The sequence below is a fragment of the Salvelinus fontinalis genome, chromosome 15, assembly GCF_029448725.1.
Source record: "Salvelinus fontinalis isolate EN_2023a chromosome 15, ASM2944872v1, whole genome shotgun sequence".
Classification (NCBI taxonomy): Eukaryota; Metazoa; Chordata; class Actinopteri; order Salmoniformes; family Salmonidae; genus Salvelinus; species Salvelinus fontinalis.
The window spans coordinates 12,694,899-12,715,795 of record NC_074679.1 but is presented as its reverse complement, the minus strand read 5'-3'; the positions used below and the strand labels follow the sequence as shown (position 1 = coordinate 12,715,795).

The 20,897-nt window shown below is 43.2% G+C and overlaps 3 protein-coding genes and 4 non-coding genes across 7 annotated transcripts; all 7 read right to left on the bottom strand.

Annotated features, from left to right (window-relative positions):
- Positions 1 to 22: 22 nt before the first annotated feature.
- Positions 23 to 3,668, bottom strand: rpl13a (ribosomal protein L13a). The gene is made up of 7 exons (XM_055862734.1): positions 3,586 to 3,668; positions 2,182 to 2,254; positions 1,852 to 1,917; positions 1,461 to 1,562; positions 849 to 934; positions 650 to 709; positions 23 to 280 (listed from the first exon to the last, which is right to left on the bottom strand). Exons 1-7 carry the CDS (start codon positions 3,604 to 3,606, stop codon positions 71 to 73), a joined length of 618 nt encoding a protein of 205 aa, XP_055718709.1. The 5' UTR covers positions 3,607 to 3,668; the 3' UTR covers positions 23 to 70.
- Positions 395 to 476, bottom strand: LOC129812165 (small nucleolar RNA Z195/SNORD33/SNORD32 family). The gene has a single exon (XR_008753001.1). It is a non-coding gene; the product is annotated as a small nucleolar RNA Z195/SNORD33/SNORD32 family (small nucleolar RNA).
- LOC129812163 (small nucleolar RNA SNORD50) lies at positions 1,196 to 1,267 on the bottom strand. The gene has a single exon (XR_008753000.1). It is a non-coding gene; the product is annotated as a small nucleolar RNA SNORD50 (small nucleolar RNA).
- LOC129812166 (small nucleolar RNA Z195/SNORD33/SNORD32 family) lies at positions 1,645 to 1,726 on the bottom strand. The gene has a single exon (XR_008753002.1). It is a non-coding gene; the product is annotated as a small nucleolar RNA Z195/SNORD33/SNORD32 family (small nucleolar RNA).
- On the bottom strand, positions 2,334 to 2,405 carry LOC129812167 (small nucleolar RNA Z195/SNORD33/SNORD32 family). Its single transcript, XR_008753003.1, has one exon. It is a non-coding gene; the product is annotated as a small nucleolar RNA Z195/SNORD33/SNORD32 family (small nucleolar RNA).
- A 1,376-nt stretch (positions 3,669 to 5,044) lies between the features above and the next one.
- On the bottom strand, positions 5,045 to 6,982 carry atp5if1b (ATP synthase inhibitory factor subunit 1b). The gene is made up of 3 exons (XM_055862733.1): positions 6,829 to 6,982; positions 5,496 to 5,608; positions 5,045 to 5,329 (listed from the first exon to the last, which is right to left on the bottom strand). The coding sequence occupies exons 1-3, from the start codon at positions 6,895 to 6,897 to the stop codon at positions 5,188 to 5,190; spliced, it is 324 nt and encodes a 107-aa protein (XP_055718708.1). The 5' UTR covers positions 6,898 to 6,982; the 3' UTR covers positions 5,045 to 5,187.
- A 2,043-nt stretch (positions 6,983 to 9,025) lies between these two features.
- zmpste24 (zinc metallopeptidase, STE24 homolog) lies at positions 9,026 to 18,564 on the bottom strand. The gene is made up of 10 exons (XM_055862732.1): positions 18,151 to 18,564; positions 17,027 to 17,173; positions 16,806 to 16,892; positions 16,592 to 16,708; positions 16,301 to 16,453; positions 16,006 to 16,147; positions 15,618 to 15,769; positions 15,108 to 15,212; positions 14,845 to 14,988; positions 9,026 to 14,018 (listed from the first exon to the last, which is right to left on the bottom strand). The coding sequence occupies exons 1-10, from the start codon at positions 18,253 to 18,255 to the stop codon at positions 13,794 to 13,796; spliced, it is 1,377 nt and encodes a 458-aa protein (XP_055718707.1). The 5' UTR covers positions 18,256 to 18,564; the 3' UTR covers positions 9,026 to 13,793.
- Positions 18,565 to 20,897: the final 2,333 nt, after the last annotated feature.

The following is a 20,897-nucleotide window of genomic DNA, read 5'->3' as shown; positions in this document are numbered from 1 at the left end:
AAAAAATGAATCAAGCGAGTCAAACTTTCTATAAACATTTATTTATCTTTATTGGCCACCACAAACTAGCTCAGACAAGGACCCCATATTGTTTCAGGACAGCAGTGTACTGTGAAATCTTGCTCTCCACGTTCTTCTCTGCCAGCTTTGACAGCTTGATCACCGTCTTTTTCTTGGCGTACCGGATCTTGGCCTTCTCCTTCCTCTTCTCCTCCAAGGTGGCTGTGATGGCCTGGTACTTCCAGCCGACCTCATGGGCCAGACGCCCGAGGAGGGCGAACTGGGGAAGGCAGGTTCACACAAAGTAGAAACAATAATGTCACAACTCAAACATTAGCCCAACAAAGGTCATAGAATAGTTTCCACTACTTAGGGTTCTAATTATTATTTGGCTGTTGTCTCAGATGGTAGTGCATGTAAAGTATTCTCATGGTCGTTAAACTCAAATATTTACTGACGTAAACATCACTGACAATAAGAATAGATGGGTACATGGCTAAATACATTTTGGCCAATGTCTGGCTAGCAAGAACGTGGCTAAACATTAGCTCAACTACAGTGCGGCTTGCAACTTTTGACAACTACCTACTAGTCAATGAAGAGTTGATCAATTCAGTGGTGTTACTTGCTAAACTGATTTTAGGCTTACCTTGCGAGTGGGCTTCAGACGGACAATCTTTAGGGCAGCAGGTACGACCATGCGCTTCCTCTGTGGAACAAAATAAATGTCAGCTCCAAAAGCAACAGCAAGTCATTCACCTCTCATATTCTCAAACAATGTAAGTATTAAAAAGTAGCATCACCGACAGCACATGATCAGAGTTATGCTGGATGATTGAAACACTCACCTTGTCATAAGGAGGTGGGACACCATCGAACACCTTCAGCCTCTCCAGTGCAGCCTGTCCTCTCTTGGTTTTATGAGGCAGCATGCCTGTTGGGTTCCAAGGGGGATCAATAAAGTTAGGATGTTACTAGGCAATTATGTAAACCCACATAGGATAGGCAATACTCTGTAGCACAAGGGAAGCCAAGGAAAAAATATACCTATATATAGACTTATGGAGATAGTGTCGCACACATAGGTTCCATGCCAATTTTAGATTGTAAATATGAAATAGGTATAAATCCCAAATGTGCAGAAACTTCCCTGTAACTGTTAACAGACACCAGCACAACATTGTGGCCCTGCCTAAACTCAGCAGTCAGATCCGAAAGTTTGTCTCATCAAAATGATCAGCTTTGGGATAAGTGTTCATCACAGTCAAGTAGAAACCATAGGTTGTGCAAGGTGGAGTTCAGAATGTGCATATTTCATGCCACTGAATCACCCCATAGGGACCATTTAAATCAATGTCCATAAAGGTGAGGTCCAAGCAAGCCCCTAGACAGGCAGCTGAAAAACTGCCAAAATCTGAGCTAAAAAAATACCAGTTTAAAAGAAGGGGCTGTGATCTTACCCCTTACAGTCCTCCAGAAGATTCTGCTGGGCGCTCTGAAGTGATATGGTCCACGTGAGGGGTTGGTGTTCATCCTCTTACGCAGGAAAGCCAGGTACTTCACTATTCATAAAGATAGGCGCAATACATTCAAGCTATGCCAGTGTCTAAACCGTTTCACAACTCTGGTTATACCATATTGCTTTATGTCTCAGATGGTAGTGCATGTAAAGTATTCGCATGGTCGTTAAACTCGAATATTTACTGTGGTAAACATCACTGACAACAAGCAAATCTTAAGATTTAGCTCAATAGTTACTAGGAATCAAAGGTAGGACCTCAGAATCACACAACACATTACAACTACACCAAAGGGGTTAACCTGAATATATACAAAGTGTCAATAACTTACATTTGTTACGATAGAAGTTTCCAGAGATGTTGATACCCTCACATCTCACAACTACCACCTTGTGGCCTGAAACGAGGGAAATTCTGACTTACATATTGAAATAAGTACACAGGCCCATTGTATAATATCCACCGTCTCAGATGGTAATGCGAGTTATCATTGTAGTTACTCAAGCAATGTAGGTTAAAAAGCATCACTGAAAGGTGTAGCAAGCTAGTCAAATAACTAGGACCAAATCAAGGTGCAATTACACATCAAGTGACATAAAATTCTTGGATTGAATATTGATCAGTCACAAGATGGGTATTAATTTATCACGACATGACTCACCAAGCAGAACTTGCTTCGCCACAATGGCAGCGAGACGACCAAGTAGATGGCCTCTGCCATCAAGCAGCAGAACCTGGCACGGTAAGAAGCACATCAAGTAATTGAGAATAGTTGCCCACCACCTGTGGTTCAAATGATTCAACAAGGTTGCCTAAGTCTCAGATGGTAGTGCATGTAAAGTATTCTCATGGTTGTTAAACTGACAAGCAAAACAAATTAACTTGGATAAATACATTATAGCTACGGTTTAGGGCCAACTAGCCTTAAAGTAAAGATATAACATGGAAAATGGGTTTGTTTTTGTGCATCTCTCTGGAGCGTTCCAGCGATTCCTTGGCAAATTTCATGTTCAGGTGAATCTGAGCTACTGCCATTCAAGCAGGGAGAAATTAGGCTCGTATGACGTAGCATTGATGAAGCCACTCTCACTAAACTGTTAATAGGAAAAGAAGATCTAAATCGTCCATCATACATGTCAGATATCAATATTGGCCGATGTCATAATGCAGGAGGTTGTTCTCTCGAACGAGCCATTATTCACATTTTTGTTGCATTCCTACCTCGAAATGTCTAATTCAATAGGGGGTTTAAAAAATTTCTCCCATTTGTTTGCATGTTCAGTTCCGGTTGCATTGCAACGTTGCGAATGCCAGACTCCACTCGGAGGCACATCGATCTTCATGCTGAAAATCGTGAGATTGTAGAATCCTAAATTGACAGTGCAGTTTGTTTGAGCTATTTTACAGCTAACTACTCCACAACACGCTGATAATGACTTGGGTATTATAGTGTGTTGCTACGTTTGCTAACTAGCCCATACAGAGCATTAGCATTGTGGGGTTAGTAGTCGATTTGAGCTGCAACAGATATCCACATGTTGCTACCAACCTTATCACGACAAAATTAAACATTTGTTCACAAAAAATATTGTTCCCGCAGTGTTAAGTAACCCTTTAAAATAACAGGAATGAGTGGTTTTGGGTGGATTTCATTTGAACTGGGTCTAAACATTAACTCGCGCAAACGTGGCCTGTCGCTTACCCAAATAACGTTAGCGTTAAATAGTAAATTCAGTGTTAATTAGGAAATCTTCAAAAACTATACGCATTTGACCTCAACACTTCAACAAAAATGCCAACGAACTAGGGATGTTTTCTGACGGGTTTTTGTAGTTAACTATCCAGTCTAGTCCGAGTTAGCTAGATAGCTAAATTAATGCAACGCGGCTAAGTTGCGTTAGCCAACACATGACATCCTGGATGTGTCAAATACGACAAATGCTACGAAATGATCTCCACTAGTCTTCATTTACAATGCACAGAGATATTTAACCGGAGTAAAATTTATCTATATGGACCTATTATTTATAAATTTCGATATGTTGGTTCTTGAGCGCTTACACACCTTATTGAACCGGTCCGCCATGATGTGCGAAAAGAAAGACAGACGGGTTGTCCCGCTGTAAAAGACAGGGGTTTCTAGGCGGAGCTAAAGCTTTAGAGGAAATGACGAGACTGTACATTCTTCCTTACGGGATTTATACAGGGCTTTATACGCAGTGTACAATGTGCTAATTGCCACCCTCTGGACAGAGCGAGGATTACAGAAATCATTGCTCCCAAGACATGCAATGGTCCCTCTTTATCTGGGTCCATTGGACACTCTTACTGACTGTTGTGGCTGCTTTGCTTGATGTATTGTTGTCTCTACCTTCTTGCCCTTTGTGCTGTCTGTGCCCAATAATGTTTGTAACCTGTTTTGTGCTGCCACCATGTTGTCATGTTGCTCCCATGCTGTGTTGCTGCCATGCTATGTCTTAGATCTCTCTTTATGTAGTGTTGTCTCTCATCGTGATGTGTTTTGTCCCATATTTTTAATCTCAGCCCCCATCTCCCCAGGAGGCTTTTTGGTAGGCCACCATTAAGAATTTTTTTTAACCGACTTGCCTAGTTAAATAAATCCATACAGTCAATGGGTTAGATGCATGTAAATATAAGAAATAGACATGTCTCAAATGTATAATACTCCACACCAAGCATCTCCTTCATGACTCTGTTTTCATAAGTGTCAGCTTCATGTTTTCATACATCTATAGCAATTAGATTAACATGACTATTGTGTGTCCCTTTCAGGAAATGTCTTGCATAGCAACAGCACAGCATCAATACAATGAAAATCAAACAATATTACAACATGTGGATCAGGTTCATGTGAGGGGGGTGATTTCTGTGCTCTGCCAGATTTCTTGCACATGATCATCTGATGATTTATCACTCCAGTGTTAATCTGCTAAATTGTAATTATTCGATTTATTGCCTACCTCATGCCTTTTGCACACATTGTATATAGATTCTCTTTTTTCTACCATGTTATTGACTTGTTTATTGTTTACTCCATGTGTAACTCTGTGTTGTTGTCTGTTCACACTGCTATGCTTTATCTTGGCCAGGTCGCAGTTGCAAATGAGAACTTGTTCTCAACTAGCCTACCTGGTTAAATAAAGGTGAAATAAAATAAAAATAAAAATAAATTGTGTACATGGGATCTGTATCTGCGGCCTGATGGTAAAAGCTGGTATCACCTTCAATTAGCAATGTTGCATGATTGTGTCTTCAATGGAGGATGTTATGGCATTGGCAAAACTGAGAGTTGTGTACAGACACCAATTCATGGGATAAGTTTCAATAAAAGACAGCGCCATATTTTCTCTTCTCTTTGCCATTCATATTGCCGGAATCCATTTAGACAGTACAGCTACACTAGCTGTAATCATCCTTCTGTAATGTGGCGAACAATCATCCTCCGTAATGGCACCCCACATATCAAATCTTAATTTTAGCACAAACAATAATTGAAAGCAATAACCATTTCAAATAAATGTTTAATAACCTCAAGCATATACAGAACAATCAATCACATATACACAGAGCTGCCCAGAGACAGTGCAGGCGATGACTAGGATTTGGCCATAGAGAATCCGTGGCCTTTATTCTAACGGAGTGAGTCTCAGTCATCATGCTTCAGTTTCCTAATTTTTCCCTTGTGACGGTCAATCTCACTCTGCAGCCTCGAAATCTCCTTCTTGTGGTGGTCAATCTCCTCTTGGTGATGCTGCTTTAGTGCAGCCAACTGTTCTTGCTCTTTACGCCTGTAGAGGGAGATTGGAAAGTGTTAGGTACAGTGAGGACACAGTATGAATACAGGCCAGGCAAACTGCCACAAAGCCTCGATAAATAAATATACAGTGTCAATTTTGGCAAACAAATAGGTATACCACCTATTGGTCGTACAGTATACTGTAAGTCCCAACTAACCGGAAGTACATTTCCTCCTCTGCTGCCTGTTTCTTTCCGAGGGCTCCTCCTGCCTCTCTGACAGATCCTCCGCCGCCACCTCCTTTCCCTGCACCTTTGCCCAACTCACCCAGCTGGTAAATGGAGAAAATTAATCAACAGGTGAACATATAAGAACAACAAGACGTTCCTTAGTAGGACTATGTATGAGATTGGTATGTTGTGTTATGCACAACTTTTATTAGAGAAAAAAACATGACCTTCACATTGCATAAAGCTTTCATTTTACAATGGTAAAGGCTAGGCTGTTATCAGCATACAGTATATAGAAGTAAAGGGTTCTCACAGAGATGGAAAGAGGTATAATCTTTGCTTGCATCTGTGCCATTATGGCGTCTGACAGCATGGGCAGCGACAATGAGCTACCTCCATTTTAAAGTAGTCAATTCTTTTTCTGTTTTAAAAAAGTGCAAAGCTAATATTAGTGATTAACCGCCACCTGCAGTGCTGGAGTCCTGAACCAAAGTTTGTCATTCATATGTTGTGGCCACTAGATGCTGGTATCATAGTGGAGACCATTTCATTGCACCCCATTTGAAGAAGACAATGCTCTGATCATTAGCTTACTGCTCCCAAACCATAGAAGTCCCAGCCCAGTTTACTACTTTAAAATGGTGGAAGCCCTCAATGGCAATGTCCATGCAAAAACTGGTTATTTCCAAGTTGAGTCCTCTATACATCTCTATGGGTTATCCTCATTGAAGTGTCACGTGACATGCAGCTGAACAAACTAAAGCACATATTGAAGTGGGGAGCTTTTTGCACGTGGAATACTGTAATCTATGTCAATTCATTGCAAAGTGTTAGGCTGTGTAGCCCTTTAATCATTCATACACTAATTTTCATATCCTAATGAAAAACTCCCCCCTTTAATGTTGACTGAAAAGACCAACAGAATTGACCAGAGAATGTAAACACTGCCTTTCAAAAAAACTCTACCATTGTGGGCAACAACTGTAGCGTCAGAGAATTGCTTCATCATTCATAGATGGACGCATTTAACCAAATTCCATACACATTAGACCGAGGTGTATGATTGAGCTGCTTACATGGCCTTGTAAGCAGCTCAATCATACACAGTAGTCGTTTGCTACAATTTGTATCAGAACGTTCCAAACACCAGTTAAACATTGTAACATTGTAACATACTGACTGACATAGTAACAAGAACATTACAAATTGTCCAAGGCCATCGCGAAATCACTTGACAATTGAATACCACTCGTTTCATTTTAACGTTGGACTGTATTAGCTGCGAAACGTGGTTGTCTAATCATATGTGGTGCATTTTTACCTGATCAGATGCCATTCTTAGCTGTGTGGTGAGGAGACTCCTAACATCAGCTCTCAAAAACCTTGCCATTTCGTCCCAAAAACAACAAAAACTAGACTGTTTGCCCTTGTGTACCAAAATAAACCGTATCAGGGCCTAACCATTGTATATAATGGGGGTGTTTGTGGATGAGTATGAACTGAGTCTTTATTATATTTCTATGAAGGATCAATACGACACAGCGAAATAGATGACCATCTGTGAAAAGTAAGTGGGTTTTTATCAGTAAGAACGTTTAAATAAATGGTGATCTGCCTCAAACAACAATTATATTTGAAAAAACGTCCCCCCCCTATGCATAATGGTACGGTCTCATAACGGACAGTATGATACCAAAGATGTTTTATCATATTGACAAGATAGTCGAGTGACTGCTCTTACAAGTGAAATACGTCCTCAAAATGGAAGGCAGGTTGAATGACGCTAGATCAGTTGGGACCATTTTATAAAGTCGTTTTTTGTCCAAGTTGCCGAAATGCCACGTGCGTCTACAATACATGTGCATTCATAAAAACCTAACCATTACAAAACTTATATTCAATAAAATAAGCTTCACGTAGCAAATGAGCAATTACATGTTTTGTTGACCAAATTCGACATTCTCATTGACCATACAAAAATTCCTCACTTTCAGGGCGGAATAAACTCCTTCGCTTTGCCTTCCTGATGACACCGCTATAGCTAGACCGTTTGATATAAGATGGACTGCGCACTACGTAGTGGCGTCTGGAGTGGCCTTTTGTTGATTGCATTCGTCTACTGTGAGCACTTCTGCTAAATTATGACTTTGATGACCACATATGCATGTTGTCAAACACACAGTAGACCTACACCACAACTATTTGACATTTCAAAATTACATTTCATAATATATTTTCGAAATGAAGGGATTGTATTTATAGCCTACTATTAAACAAGTTCAGTCATCAGAAAACAAGCAGGAAAGCCATGCATGACTCTTTACCCAGTAGTAAATCGTTTGGGTAACTGACATTTTCCATGGCCTACATTCCAAGTATCACACTTTGGAGGCACCGTGAAAACAAAACGTTTGTTTTATGCTGTAACAAGTGGTCAGTTAAAAGGGCAATCAGCAGGTGCTACAGCATTTTTTGGCCTTAAATATTTTAATGATATACCCATTGATTCTTGAAAAATTAACTTATGCCTCATGAGCTTAGTTAAAACTGTTGTACTGCATCAGAACCCAAAACGTAAGTTTGTTTTATTCCAATGTTTGTAAACAAACTAAATGTAACACTATATAGCCTCAAAACATGGTTAAAATTGTACATTTAATATAATGTATGGCCAGTCCTTTGAGAATGGTTACATTTCTCCAGCCCCATCCCTCAGCTTTTTACCGAAAGAGTTGTGGGGATCGAGAGCACTTTGTTTCAGGTGCTGATTGCCACTTTAAAGTCAGTAATGAGATTATGTGGTCTGTAATTGGTACCGTATGCAGGCTATGCTTACTACGTGTTGACATAATTATTGTTTTGATAGCCAGAATCATAAAACACGGGATGAGATGTTAAAACTGTCCATACTATGCTATACAAGATATTGTGCTAAAATATGTACCCTCAGCCTGGTCTCATAGACTAGACGTAACATAGTAAATGTAAATCCAGGACACCCATTAGTATGATATGTTACGTTTGGCATGGTTACATAAGATAGATGGTTACTAACGAAAGAAGGGTGGTTGGTTGGGGTGGGCGTATAATGCGAATGTCTAGCAACCCAAAAGATGCGAGTTCAAACCATCACAGCTAACCCTTCCCCCAAACTCCTAAACTTAACCCCTAACATAGGTAACGTTAGCCACCTAGGTAGAATTCATAACATGTCACACGATTTGAAAATTCATAACATATAATACGAAAGGTAATTCGTAACATATCATACGAAATGGGCGATGGACATCCACAAATAAATACCAACAAAACATCATACTAAATGACTGTTTCAAATTTACGTACACAATAATACAAAAAGCTCAGAGACCAGGTTGGCAGCGATTTGACTATGCAAATGGTTCATATCACAGTTAATGCAAATGGTTCATATCACAGTTAATGAAGTCGTGCATCTGTCACTATATGCGACTCTCACTACCCATAAAAAGGTTGAGACACAAATAGGAAAAGACAGCTGCTCTGAGGGACTTTATTCACAATGCTGCAAGAAAAGTATGTCCTTCTATAACAAACCAAACACTTGATTCATCTGATGTAGCCCCCCCCCCCCCCCTTCAGTCAAAACTGGGTTCACTATCACACCTCGCACACACAGGCACCAAAAGAGAAGAAACAAAACAATAACACATTAACAGTAGAGTCCAAACCATATATAACAAATCCATTCACTTTCTTCTCCCTTTGCCATTACGCTAATCAATGATTTACAAGTACAGTATGGTCAGGCCGTTAAAAGTGCATTAAAAAACTGAAATTGTGTTATAAAAAGAAACTAGGAAATTTTACCTAAATTGAACATTCCTTTGGTCCATCATTGGCCCAAGTATTACTTAAAAACTATCACCACATCCCTGGGAAGTCACAGGCACTCAACCCTTAATTAGAGTAACTGCCAAAATAAAGGAAAGACCAATAGTGTCTTAATAGGGTGTTGGGCTACAATGAGCTGCCAGAACAGCTTAAAATTCACTTTGGCATAGCTTCTACAAGTATCTGGAACTCTTTTGGAGGGACGCAATACCATTATTCCACAAGAAATTCCATAATTTGGGTCTTTTAATGGTGGTGGAAAACACTGTCTCAGGCACCGCTCCAGAATCTGCCACAAGTATTCAATTGGGTTGAGATCTGGTGACTGAGACGGCCGTGGCATATGGTTTACATAGTTCATGTTCATCAAGCCAAGTTTAGGTCCAAAAGGCTCCTTAACAGCTTCTACACCCAAGCCATAAAACTACTGAACAATTAATCAAAAGGCTACCCAGACTATTTTCATTGACCCCCTTTTTTTACACTGCTACTCGCTGTTTATTATCTATGCATAGTCACTTTCCCCCTACCTAAACTCAGCAAAAAAATAAAAATTCCCTTTTCAGGACCCTGTCATTCAAAGATAATTCGTTAAAAACTCCAAATAACTTCACAGATCTTCATTGTAAAGGTTTTAAACACTGTTTCCCATGCTTGTTCAATGAACCATAAACAATTAATGAACATGCACCTGTTGAACGGTCGTTAAGACACTAACAGCTTACCGACGGTAGGCAATTAAGATCAGTTATGAAAACTTAGGACACTAAAGAGGCCTTTCTACCGACTCTGAAAAACACCAAAAGAAAGATGCCCACGGTCCCTGCTCATCTGCATGAATGTGCCTTAGGCATGCTGCAAGGAGGCATGAGGACTGCAGATGTGGCCAGGGCAATAAATTGCAATGTTTGTACTGTGAGACGCCTAAGACAGTGCTACAGGGAGACAGGACGGACAGCTTATCGTCCTCGCAGTGGCAGACCACTTCTAACACCTGCACAGAATCCATACATCCGAATATCCCACCTGCGGGACAGGTACAAGATGGCAACAACTGCCCGAGTTACACCAGGAATGCACAATCCCTCAATCAGTGCTCAGATGCTCCGCAATAGGCTGAGAGAGGCTGGACTGAGGGCTTGTAGGCCTGTTGTAAGGCAGATCCTCACCAGACATCACCGGCAACAACGTCGCCTATGGGCACAAACCCACTGTCGCTGGACCAGACAGGACTGGCAAAAAGTGCTCTTCACTGACGAGTCGCGGTTTTGTCTCACCAGGGGTGATGGTAGGATTCGCATTTATCGTTGAAGGAATGGACGTTACACCGAGGCCTATACCCTGGAGAGGAATCGATTTGGAGGTGGAGGGTCTGTAATGGTCTGGGGCGGTGTGTCACAGCATCATCGGACTGAGCTTATTGTGATTGCAGGCAATCTCAACGATGTGCGTTACAGGGAAGACATCCTCCTCCCTCATGTGGTACCCTTTCTGCAGGCTCATCCTGACATGACCCTCCAGCATGACAATGCCACCAGCCATACTGCTCATTCTGTGCGTGATTTCCTGCAAGACAGGAATGTCAGTGTTCTGCCATGGCCAGCGAAGAGCCCCGATCTCAATCCCACTGAGCACATCAGGGACCTGTTGGATCGGAGGGTAAGGGCTAGGGCCATTCCCCCCAGAAATGTCTGGGAACTTGCAGGTGCCTTGGTGGAAGAGTGGGGTAACATCTCACAGCAAGAACTGGCAAATCTGGTGCAGTCCATGAGGAGATGCACTGCAATACTTAATGCAGCTGGTGGCCACACCAGATACTGACTGTTACTTTTGACCTCCCCTTTGTTCAGGGACACAATATTCAATATCTGTTAGTCACATGTCTGTGGAACTTGTTCAGGTTGTGTCTCAGTTGTTGAATCTTGTTATGTTCATACAAATATTTACACATGTTAAGTTTGCTGAAAATAAACAGAGTTGACAGTGAGAGGACGTTTCTTTTTTTGCTGAGTTTACATATTACATCAAACATGGTCCAAGCACACCAAGACAGTCGTGAAGAGGACACGACAAAACCTATTCCCCCTCAGGAGAATGAAAAGATTTGGCATGGGTTCTAATATCCTCAAACGGTTCTACAGCTGCACCATCGAGAGCATCTTGACTGGTTGCATCACTGCCTGGTATGGTAACCGCTCGGCCTCCGGCCACAAGGCACTACAGAGGGTAGTGCGAACGGCCAAGCTTCCTGCCATCCAGGACCTCTATACCGGGCGGTGTCAGAGGAAGGCCCTAAAAATTGTCAAACTCCAGTACCCTAGTCATAGAATGTTCTCTCTGCTACCGCACGGCAAGCAGTACCGGAACGCCAAGTCTTGGTCCAAGAGGCTTCTAAACAGCTTCGACCCCCAAGCCATAAGACTCCTGAACATCTAATCAAATGGCTACCCAGACTATTTGCATTGTCCCCCCCTCTTACTCTGCATTGTTGGTTAAGGGCTTGTAAATAAGCATTTCATGGTAAGGCCTACTACACCTGTTGTATTCGGCACGTGACAAATAAAATGTAATTTGACCACTCATGCCCTGTGCATAGGGGCATTGTCATGGTAGCCAAAATAATGGCCTGCCCAGCATTTTTATACATGACCCCAAGCACGATGGGATATTAATTGCTTAATTAACTCAGGAACCACACCTGTGTGGAAGCACCTGCTTTCAATATTCTTTGTATCCCTTGTTTCATTACTTTGGCAGTTACCTGTATAACTTGATCCATCTCAAGCATAGTCTTGACTAAATCTGAAAAGGTGTGTATCTTTTAAAGTTCTAGTGTTCAGACACACCTCTCATAATAAACAGTTGTAGATGGAGCCAATCGACCAGTAGGATATACTATTAATAATAAATTGATGGCCCATTCGCTGTACAGCCTATTGTCACTCTTGATATTTTTTTCTCAACCCCCGCCCCCCAAAAATGGATTGGATAGGGATAGTGCCACCCCTATTGGCCAGGGATAGTGCCACCCCTACTGGCCAGGGATAGTGCCACCCCTACTGGCCAGGGATGGGATAGTGCCACCCCTACTGGCCAGGGATGGGATAGTGCCACCCCTACTGGCCAGGGATGGGATAGTGCCACCCCTACTGGCCAGGGATGGGATAGTGCCACCCCTACTGGCCAGGGATGGGATAGTGCCACCCCTACTGGCCAGGGATGGGATAGTGCCACCCCTACTGGCCAGGGATGGGATAGTGCCACCCCTACTGGCCAGGGATGGGATAGTGCCACCCCTACTGGCCAGGGATGGGATAGTGCCACCCCTACTGGCCAGGGATAGTGCCACCCCTACTGGCCAGGGATGGGATAGTGCCACCCCTACTGGCCAGGGATAGTGCCACCCCTACTGGCCAGGGATAGTGCCACCCCTACTGGCCAGGGATAGTGCCACCCCTACTGGCCAGGGATAGTGCCACCCCTACTGGCCAGGGATAGTGCCACCCCTACTGGCCAGGGATAGTGCCACCCCTACTGGCCAGGGATAGTGCCACCCCTACTGGCCAGGGATAGTTCCACACCTACTGGCCAGGGATAGTGCCACTCCTACTGGCCAGGGATAGTGCCACCCCTACTGGCCAGGGATAGTGCCACCCCTACTGGCCAGGGATAGTTCCACACCTACTGGCCAGGGATAGTGCCACACCTACTGGCCAGGGATAGTTCCATTACTGTACATCAAGGTTTTATGAGAAAACATTTGTAATGACAAATTCTCAGGGGAGTAAAATGAAATTCAAATAAAACTTCAGTAAAAAATGTAAACCTTGCTGGAATATGAGAAATCCTTGATCAATGTGACCTGTACTAGCAGCAAGTGCTTAAACTAAAAATGTTCGGGTAATTATTTATGCCCACAATTGTATTGCATGTTCATGTTTCCCTGTGTTACGGATGTCACACTGCTTGCTTAGTGAGTACAGGTTCCTCCCAATTAGGCTCGCAGAGCTCGAACTCAGGACCTATGCCTGGCTAGCACACGTGACTGCACTCCTTGACAACTTACAAACCGTTTGAGCTATCGGGAAAATGTATAAATCGATAGCTCCATCGGCAACATGTCAAGCTAGCTGTGGCATGAGCTTATGGTACATTCTTAACTCCATTACACCTAGAATAAGCATAGCCGCAGATCTTCTTGTCTCACACTAGATTTCTGAAAACTTTTGGTATTGTGCCAGTTTGAAACTGTGGGGAAAAAATTACCAAAAAAGGAACATAATGGCGAGGATAAAGGAGAACAAAAATAGGGAAACAGAAAGGAAAATTGGGGAGACTACATCAGAGTGCCAGAAGAGGCCTGCGGAGACCCTTGGGGTGAGGCAGCGGGCGTGGCTCTCCTTTTGGGACTCGTCAGTCCTGCTTGGTGCTTCCCAGGGCCCGTAGGCGCTCCAGGAGGGGAGGGTGGGAGTAGTGCCACATGGAAAAGAGCCAGTCAGCCACAGGGAAGCCCAGGTTGTCTTTGTTGAGCTTGATGAGTGCAGAGTAGAGCTCTGAGGCTCGACCCATGCCCAGCGCAAAGGAGTCCGCCTGGAACTCAAACCTGCGGCTCAGGACAGTCAGACAGAATGACAAGACCTGGAGGTAAGAATGGGAGAAATGTCAGTTTTCCTCAGTGGCCTGTAGCAGGTACTCATCTGCTGATCGCCATCTCAAAAACACTTTCTGTTTAAGCGGACTTAAGAAATATATTGTAGCTTTAGATGTATATTTCTTTGGCCAATATTTACTACTAGTATGCTCAAGGTATTTCCGCCAAACAAACACTGGACTTAATGAGAATAGCTGCCACAGCACTTGCAGGGCCAACAGATAAGGCCTTCACTGAAGTGTATTAAGAGGTCAGACATACACAGATTGTACAAAACATTAAGAACACCTGCTCTTTCCAAGACAGACTGGCCAGGTGAAAGCAATGATCCCTTATTGATGTCACTTGTTAAATCCACATCAAAATCAGTGTAGATGAAGGGGAGGAGACAGGTTAAATAATTATTTTTAAGCCTTAAGACATGGATTGTGTCTTCGTGCCATTCAGAGGGTGTATAGGCAAGACAAAATACTTAAATGCTTTTGAAAGGGGTATGGTAGTAGGTGCCAGATGCACCGGTATGAGTCAAGAACTGCAACGCTGTTGGGTTTTTCACGCTCAACAATTTCCTGTGTGTATCAATGATCTACCACCCAAAGGACATTCAGCCAACTTGACAACTGTGGGAAGCATTGGAGTCATCATGGGCCAGCATTTCTGTGGAATGCTTTCGACACCTTATAGAGTCCATGCCCTGACGAATTGAGTCTGTTCTGAAGACAGAAGGGGGCTGCAACTGAGTATTAGGAAGATGGTCTTAATGTTTTGTCCACTCAAGTGTAAATGCATTGTTTAGGAGATGGAGTCACTCACCTCATTGTATGGGGAGAAGATGAACTGGAATATGATCATCAACCCAATCAAAGTGGGCTGGCTGTTATAGAAACCAAAGGCCACGAACAGCTCCTTCCGTCCAATTAGCACAGCAAAGAGGAAGAAGCACAGGAAGGAGTTCATCTGCAAGGACAGAGGCAGGGGGGGAAATTGTATCGATGACATTTCTGCATCAACATGAAAGTGGCCTATTGGTATAGAGGTGATGTGCAGATGCATATCAAGGGAATTCCCTAACAAACCTGACTGATTACTATGTTTTTCACAGTGTGGCCCAACTTCCAATGGCCCAGCTCGTGGCCCAACACCGCCAAGACCTCTGGATTGTTGCAGCCTTGCTTCTTGTTCTAAACATTTTTTTTTTTTTTAAATAAAGAGTTAGAACATAACTGGTTTGATTTTTAAAAGAATTATGCATGAACTATTGACAACAACTTCTAGTACACCATGTTATGTTTCTAAGATAGGACCACCACAACACATTAGATATATAACATAAATGTTGTAATGTGCTGGCGGTGCTCTAACCAAGACTACAGAAATGGTATGTATGGCTGAATTGGTGCTCAGTAATACTGGAGACCTTTGAAGAAGAAGCATGCTTCAGCAATAAATATTATTGAATGGAATCAAGTTGCCTTCCTAAACCTTTTTTAAATATTATATATTTATAACATTCTGACACACAGTTCTCTGCGTAACGGAGAGAACTGAATGGTCCTCCTTCCAGACGCTGGAAGCTCAAGTCTGACCTTGAGCTTGGATTTGTCCTCGGTTGGTGTGTCAGTCTCTCCGTCCTTGTTGAGGGGAGAGTAGTCCTCCAGCAGGGTGTCGAACAACACTATGCGCTTGTTCTTGAAGAACCCATAGAAGTAAGCGTTACTGTGAGAGGAACGCTTGGAACCTGGAAGAGTAGGTCAAAATGAATCATTACAATACAACTTTATAGTCCATAAGTAACAGCGAACATCGGAAAGGTGTTTCTGCTATGTTTTCAACCCCCACACATCACCACACACAGTTGAGACGAACACAGGGTCAAGCTGCAGAGTAGTGCCCATTATGCCTTGCTCTCCTCTGATGTTAAACAATTACATACAGTCTACGGTGTTACATCTTTGGGACAAAACAAGTTATTACCTTCTACAACATAGACCTTAGTGAGAGGGAAACTGATAGACTTCGACATGCTTTCAATCTCTTCCTTCAGCTCACCCTCTGGCAAAGGGGTGAACTTGTCAAATAGGGGCGCAATGTAGTCCGCATAGATGGTTACCAGAACCTAAGAGAGAGAAGGAACGACCAGAAATAAATACATTTGTAATTTATTTGGATATATTGGATATTAGTTTAGCTCCATTAATTCCTCCCCAGCGCCTAAACAACTGTTGTTTGAATATTCCCATCCAGCCAGTTATGAGGTGAAAGGACTGACAAGTGAGACACCCAGTGTGAAGAGCCAGGCGTAGATGAAGAAGAAGTCTCCACCAATCTTGATGATGTAGAGGAGCAGTGAGGTCACAGGCAACAAGATACACTGGGTCACAATAAACTTCTTTACAGCATCCTTTAGGAAGAACCCCAGCGTCTGGAAGGAGGACCATAGACGACAACAAAAACAAACAAACTGGGTGTTAGAAACCATGCCAGTGAAAGAAAGTGTAATTGATTCAATCTAGGAAACTGCCTGTATAATAAGAATGTCCTCAGAGAGTTGACAGTGTACCTGCTGGTTGAAGCCATGCTTCTCCTCAATAACAAAGGTGTTGTAGATACTCCAGGGAAGGCCAGTGAATGCACTGAACAGGGTTGCTAGTATCAGAAACGAAAGAGACTGGAAGATCTAAAAAGAAAAGACAGAGCCATGGAATGATTCAAGAAAATTGCCAAAACATTTGTAATACTGGACTGCCAATTTTAACCATGGACCATGCACACACCTCATACTCTGGACCCAATCCAAAACGAGCAGTCACTGTCCCAGCAACTTTCCAAACAAAAGGGATTCCGCCAAATAGCAGGATCAGCTATGGGAGAACACAGCAGTGTTATATCGGGAAAAAATGAAATTCCCTCTGTGTGATGAATTGAGATAGACAACTAGGTTGTACTATAACAAAGTAGGTCCTAACAAATCAATGGATATTTTAGTTGTACCCACCGTCCCCTCAGTTTCTGAATACAGTCCAGACCAGAAACTGAAGTTGCTCTTGTCTAGTTGATAAAGGCGTGACTTCTCAAAGGTATCTGTGTCCATGATCTTTCCCAACTCTTGTGGTACGTGCACGGTCAACCTGTATATTCTCCGCTGGGTGTTAGAAGAGACACTTAAACATTTAAAAAATTCTATTCAACATAGCTAATCAAAAAAAGAAATGTCCATGTTACAGAATGATTAGTGGGGCCTCGAGTTGCAGTAGGGCAATTCCATGTTAGCGGAATTACGCCAAACAAAAACCATTCATTTCAAAGTTTAACAAACCATATAACTCTACGCACAATGAGTACTTTAAACAATTGGCACAGTAAATAAAATAAAAACATTTACTGGAAAAACTGCAGATGCAAAGTTTGGTAACAGAATGAAGTTAACATCTCCGTCAGTTTTATTATGTTACCAAACTTTGTATGTGCAAAGTTCTTTCTGTAAACGTGTTTCTGTAAAAAAAAAATCTGTGGAAATTGTTAAAGGTAGTTATTGTGGATAGAGTTGTATGGTTTGTTAACCTTTGAAATCAATGATTTTTGTTTCGATTTTTTATTTTATTTAACTAGGCAGGTCAGTCAGTTCATTCTTATGACAGGCTACACCGGTCAAACCCGGACGACGCTGGGCCAATTGTGTGCCGCCCTATGGGACTCCCAACCACGGCCGGCTGTGATACAGCCTGGATTCGAACCAGGGTGTCTGTAGTGACCACTCAACCACTGAGATGCAGTGCATTCACCAGTCCACTCAAAATGGTAGCAAGCTCATTCGCATCCAGTTTCCATTCATGCTGAATGTTCTTCTTCGATAAGGTTCGCTGCGCCACTCGAAAGCCCAGTTTAGAATACCTTTTAGAGCGAAAAATCTTTGTCTCAGCGTAATTCTGTTACCATGGAATTGCCCAGTACAAAGATGACGTCACTCCCGAAAACAGCTTTGTTCTTGGTAAAATATTGTAGACAAGCAATAATGAAAACAGTCAGCGTGCTGCTAGAAGGCCAGCAGTGAAATGCAGTAAAGAAAGCCTTGTTATTGACAAAGAGGCCGTTCGAAACAAAGTAAAGTTCAACAATTACCTGTCTGTAGGCAAGGTAGGCCTCCCATAGATACACCGTCCATGAGAACACCAGAACAGCATAAAATATTTTATTTTCGATTGGTAGGTTAAGTATTGTTTCCATCTTTATTCTGGCCTTGGTCTCTATATAAAGTTAGCAAGCTAGCATGTGTTGCTAGTTGGACTCACTGGTTGAACAGCCGCCCGTTGTTCACACGCCTTCCAGTCTTTATTCAGAAGATAAGACTGTTTATATTTAAATAACTTAGTATGGTTTATATCCCCAGTTTAAATTGACTAGTTTTCACCAGTCCACTCAAAATGATAGCAAGCTCATTCGCATCCAGTTTCCATTCATGCTAAATGTTCTTATTCAATAAGGTTGACATGCTAAATGTCAGTGCAGCAGTTAATTTTGTTCCCAGTGAAACTAAACCTAGTCGTCTAAATAACTAAGGTTCCATGCTCACTGTATTATCTCTCAAAATATACTGAACAAAAATATAAACGCAACAATGTAAAAGATTTTACTGAGTTACAGTTCATATAAGGAAATCAGACAATTTAAATAAATTAGGCCCTAACCTATGGATTTCACATGACTGGGCAGGGGTGCAGCCATGGGTGGGCCTGGGAGGGCATATGCCCACCCACTTGGCAGCCAGGCCCAACTACTGGGGGGCCAGGCCCAGGCACACATAATTCGTTTTTCCCCACTAAAGGGCTTTATTACAGACAGACAAATACTCCTCAAAATGCATGTGTGTGTGTGTGTGTTTTGTGTGGGAGTGTCAGTGTAGTATGTGTGAGTGTGTGGTTAGAGTCCAGTGACTATACATCGAGCTTGTGCAAGAGAGTCAGTGCAAGAAATAAGAATAAGTTAGAATAAAATAAGGGGGTCAATGCAAATAGTCATTTGATTAACCATTCAGCAGTCTTATGGCTTGGGTGTAGAAGCTGTTAAGAAGCCTTTTGGTTCCAGACTTGGCGCTCCGGTACTGCTTGCCGTGCGGTAGTAGAGAGAACAGTCTATGATTTGGGTGGCTGGAGTCTTTGACAATTTTTAGGGCCTTCCTCTGACACCACCTGGTACAGAGGTACTGGATGGCAGGAAGATCAGCCACAGTGACGTAATGGGCCGTACCCACTATCCTCTGTAGTGCCATGCGGTCGGATGCCAAGTAGTTACCATACCAAGCGGTGATGCAACCACTCAGGATGCTCTCGATGGTTCAGCTGTAGAACTTTTTGAGGATCTTAGGTCCCATGACAAATCTTTTCAGCCTCCTGAGGAGGAATAGGCATTGCCATGCCCTCTTCATGACTGTCTTGGTGTGTTTGGACCATGATAGGTCCTTAGTGATGTTGACACCAAGGAACTTGAAGCTCTCGAACCGCTCCACTACAGCCCTGTAGATGTGAATGGTGGCATGCTCCGCCCTCCTTTCCTGTAGTCCACGATCAGCTCCTTTGTCTTGCTCACATTGAGGGAGAGGTTGTTGTCCTGGCACCACATTGCCAGACCTCTGACCTCCTCCCTATCGGCGTTGTAGTTGATCAGGCTTATCACCATAGTGTCGTCTGCAAACTTAATGATGGTGTTGGAGTTGTGCGTGGCCACGCAGTCATAGGTGAACAGAGAGAACAGGAGGGGATTAAGCACACACCCCTGAGGGGCCCCCATGTTGAGGGTCAGCGTGGCGGATGTGTTGTTGCATAACCTTACCACCTGGGAGAGGCCCTTCCGGAAGTCCAGGATCCAGTTGCAGAGGGAGATGTTCAGTCCGCCGCTCCTTAGCTTAGTGATGAGCTTGGAGGGCACTATGGTGTTGAACGCTGAGCTATAGTCAATGAACAGTATTCTCATGTAGGTGTTCCTTTTGTCCAGGTGTGAAAGGGCAGTGTGGAGTGCAATAGAGACTGCGTCCTCTGTGGATCTGTTGGGGCAGTATGCGATTTGGAGTGGGTCCAGGGTTTCTGAGATGATGGTGTTGATGTGAGCCATGACCAGCCTTTGAAATCATTTCAAAGCTACAGATGTAAGTGCTACGGGGCGGTAGTCAATTAAGCAGCTTACCTTGGCATTCTTGGGCACAGGGACTATGGAGGTCTGCTTGAAACAGGGTCAGGGAGTTGTTGAAAATGTCAGTGCAGGGCCTTCCGAGTGGCGCAGCGGTCTAATGCACTGCATCTTATCACTACAGACCCGGGTTCGATCCCGGGCTATATCACAATTGGCCGTGAATGGGAGTCCCATAGGGCAGCACATAATTGGCCCAGCATCGTCCAGGTTAGGGGATGGTTTGCCCGGGTGGGCTTTACTTGGCTCATCGAGCTCTAGTGATTCCTTGTGGTGCGCTGGGCGCCTGCAGGCTGACCTTGGTCGTCAGTTGAACAGTCTTTCCTCCGACACATTATTGCGGCTGGCGGGCGGGTGTTAAGAAGCGCGGTTTGGCGGGTCATGTTTAGGAGGACACATGGCTTGACCTTTGCCTCCCGAGCCCGTTGGGGAGTTGCAGCAATGAGACAAGATCGAAATTGGGGGGAAAAGGGGGTAAAATACAAAAATAATAAATACCATACTTGCCAGCTGGTCAGCGCATACTCTGAGTATGTGTCCTGGTAATCCGTCAGGCCCTGCAGCCTTATGAATGTTAACGTGGTTAAAGGTCTGACTCACGTCGACTACGGAGACCGTGATCAGTCATCCGGAACAGCTGGTGCTCTCATGCATGGTTCAGGGTTGGTTGCCTCAAAACGAGTATA

Coding starts and splice junctions, on each gene's coding strand:
- rpl13a (XM_055862734.1), bottom strand. CDS start 3,606: ATGGCGGACCGGTTCAATAAG. Junction 2,255..3,585: donor TGGCGGACCGGTTCAATAAG/GTGTGTAAGCGC, acceptor TTACCGTGCCAG/GTTCTGCTGCTTGATGGCAG. Junction 1,918..2,181: donor GGCGAAGCAAGTTCTGCTTG/GTGAGTCATGTC, acceptor CCCTCGTTTCAG/GCCACAAGGTGGTAGTTGTG.
- atp5if1b (XM_055862733.1), bottom strand. CDS start 6,897: ATGGCAAGGTTTTTGAGAGCTGATGTTAGGAGTCTCCTCACCACACAG. Junction 5,609..6,828: donor TAAGAATGGCATCTGATCAG/GTAAAAATGCAC, acceptor TCCATTTACCAG/CTGGGTGAGTTGGGCAAAGG. Junction 5,330..5,495: donor GAGGAGGAAATGTACTTCCG/GTTAGTTGGGAC, acceptor CTCCCTCTACAG/GCGTAAAGAGCAAGAACAGT.
- zmpste24 (XM_055862732.1), bottom strand. CDS start 18,255: ATGGAAACAATACTTAACCTACCAATCGAAAATAAAATATTTTATGCT. Junction 16,893..17,026: donor ATTCAGAAACTGAGGGGACG/GTGGGTACAACT, acceptor GTTCTCCCATAG/CTGATCCTGCTATTTGGCGG. Junction 16,148..16,300: donor TCACACTGGGTGTCTCACTT/GTCAGTCCTTTC, acceptor TCTCTCTCTTAG/GTTCTGGTAACCATCTATGC.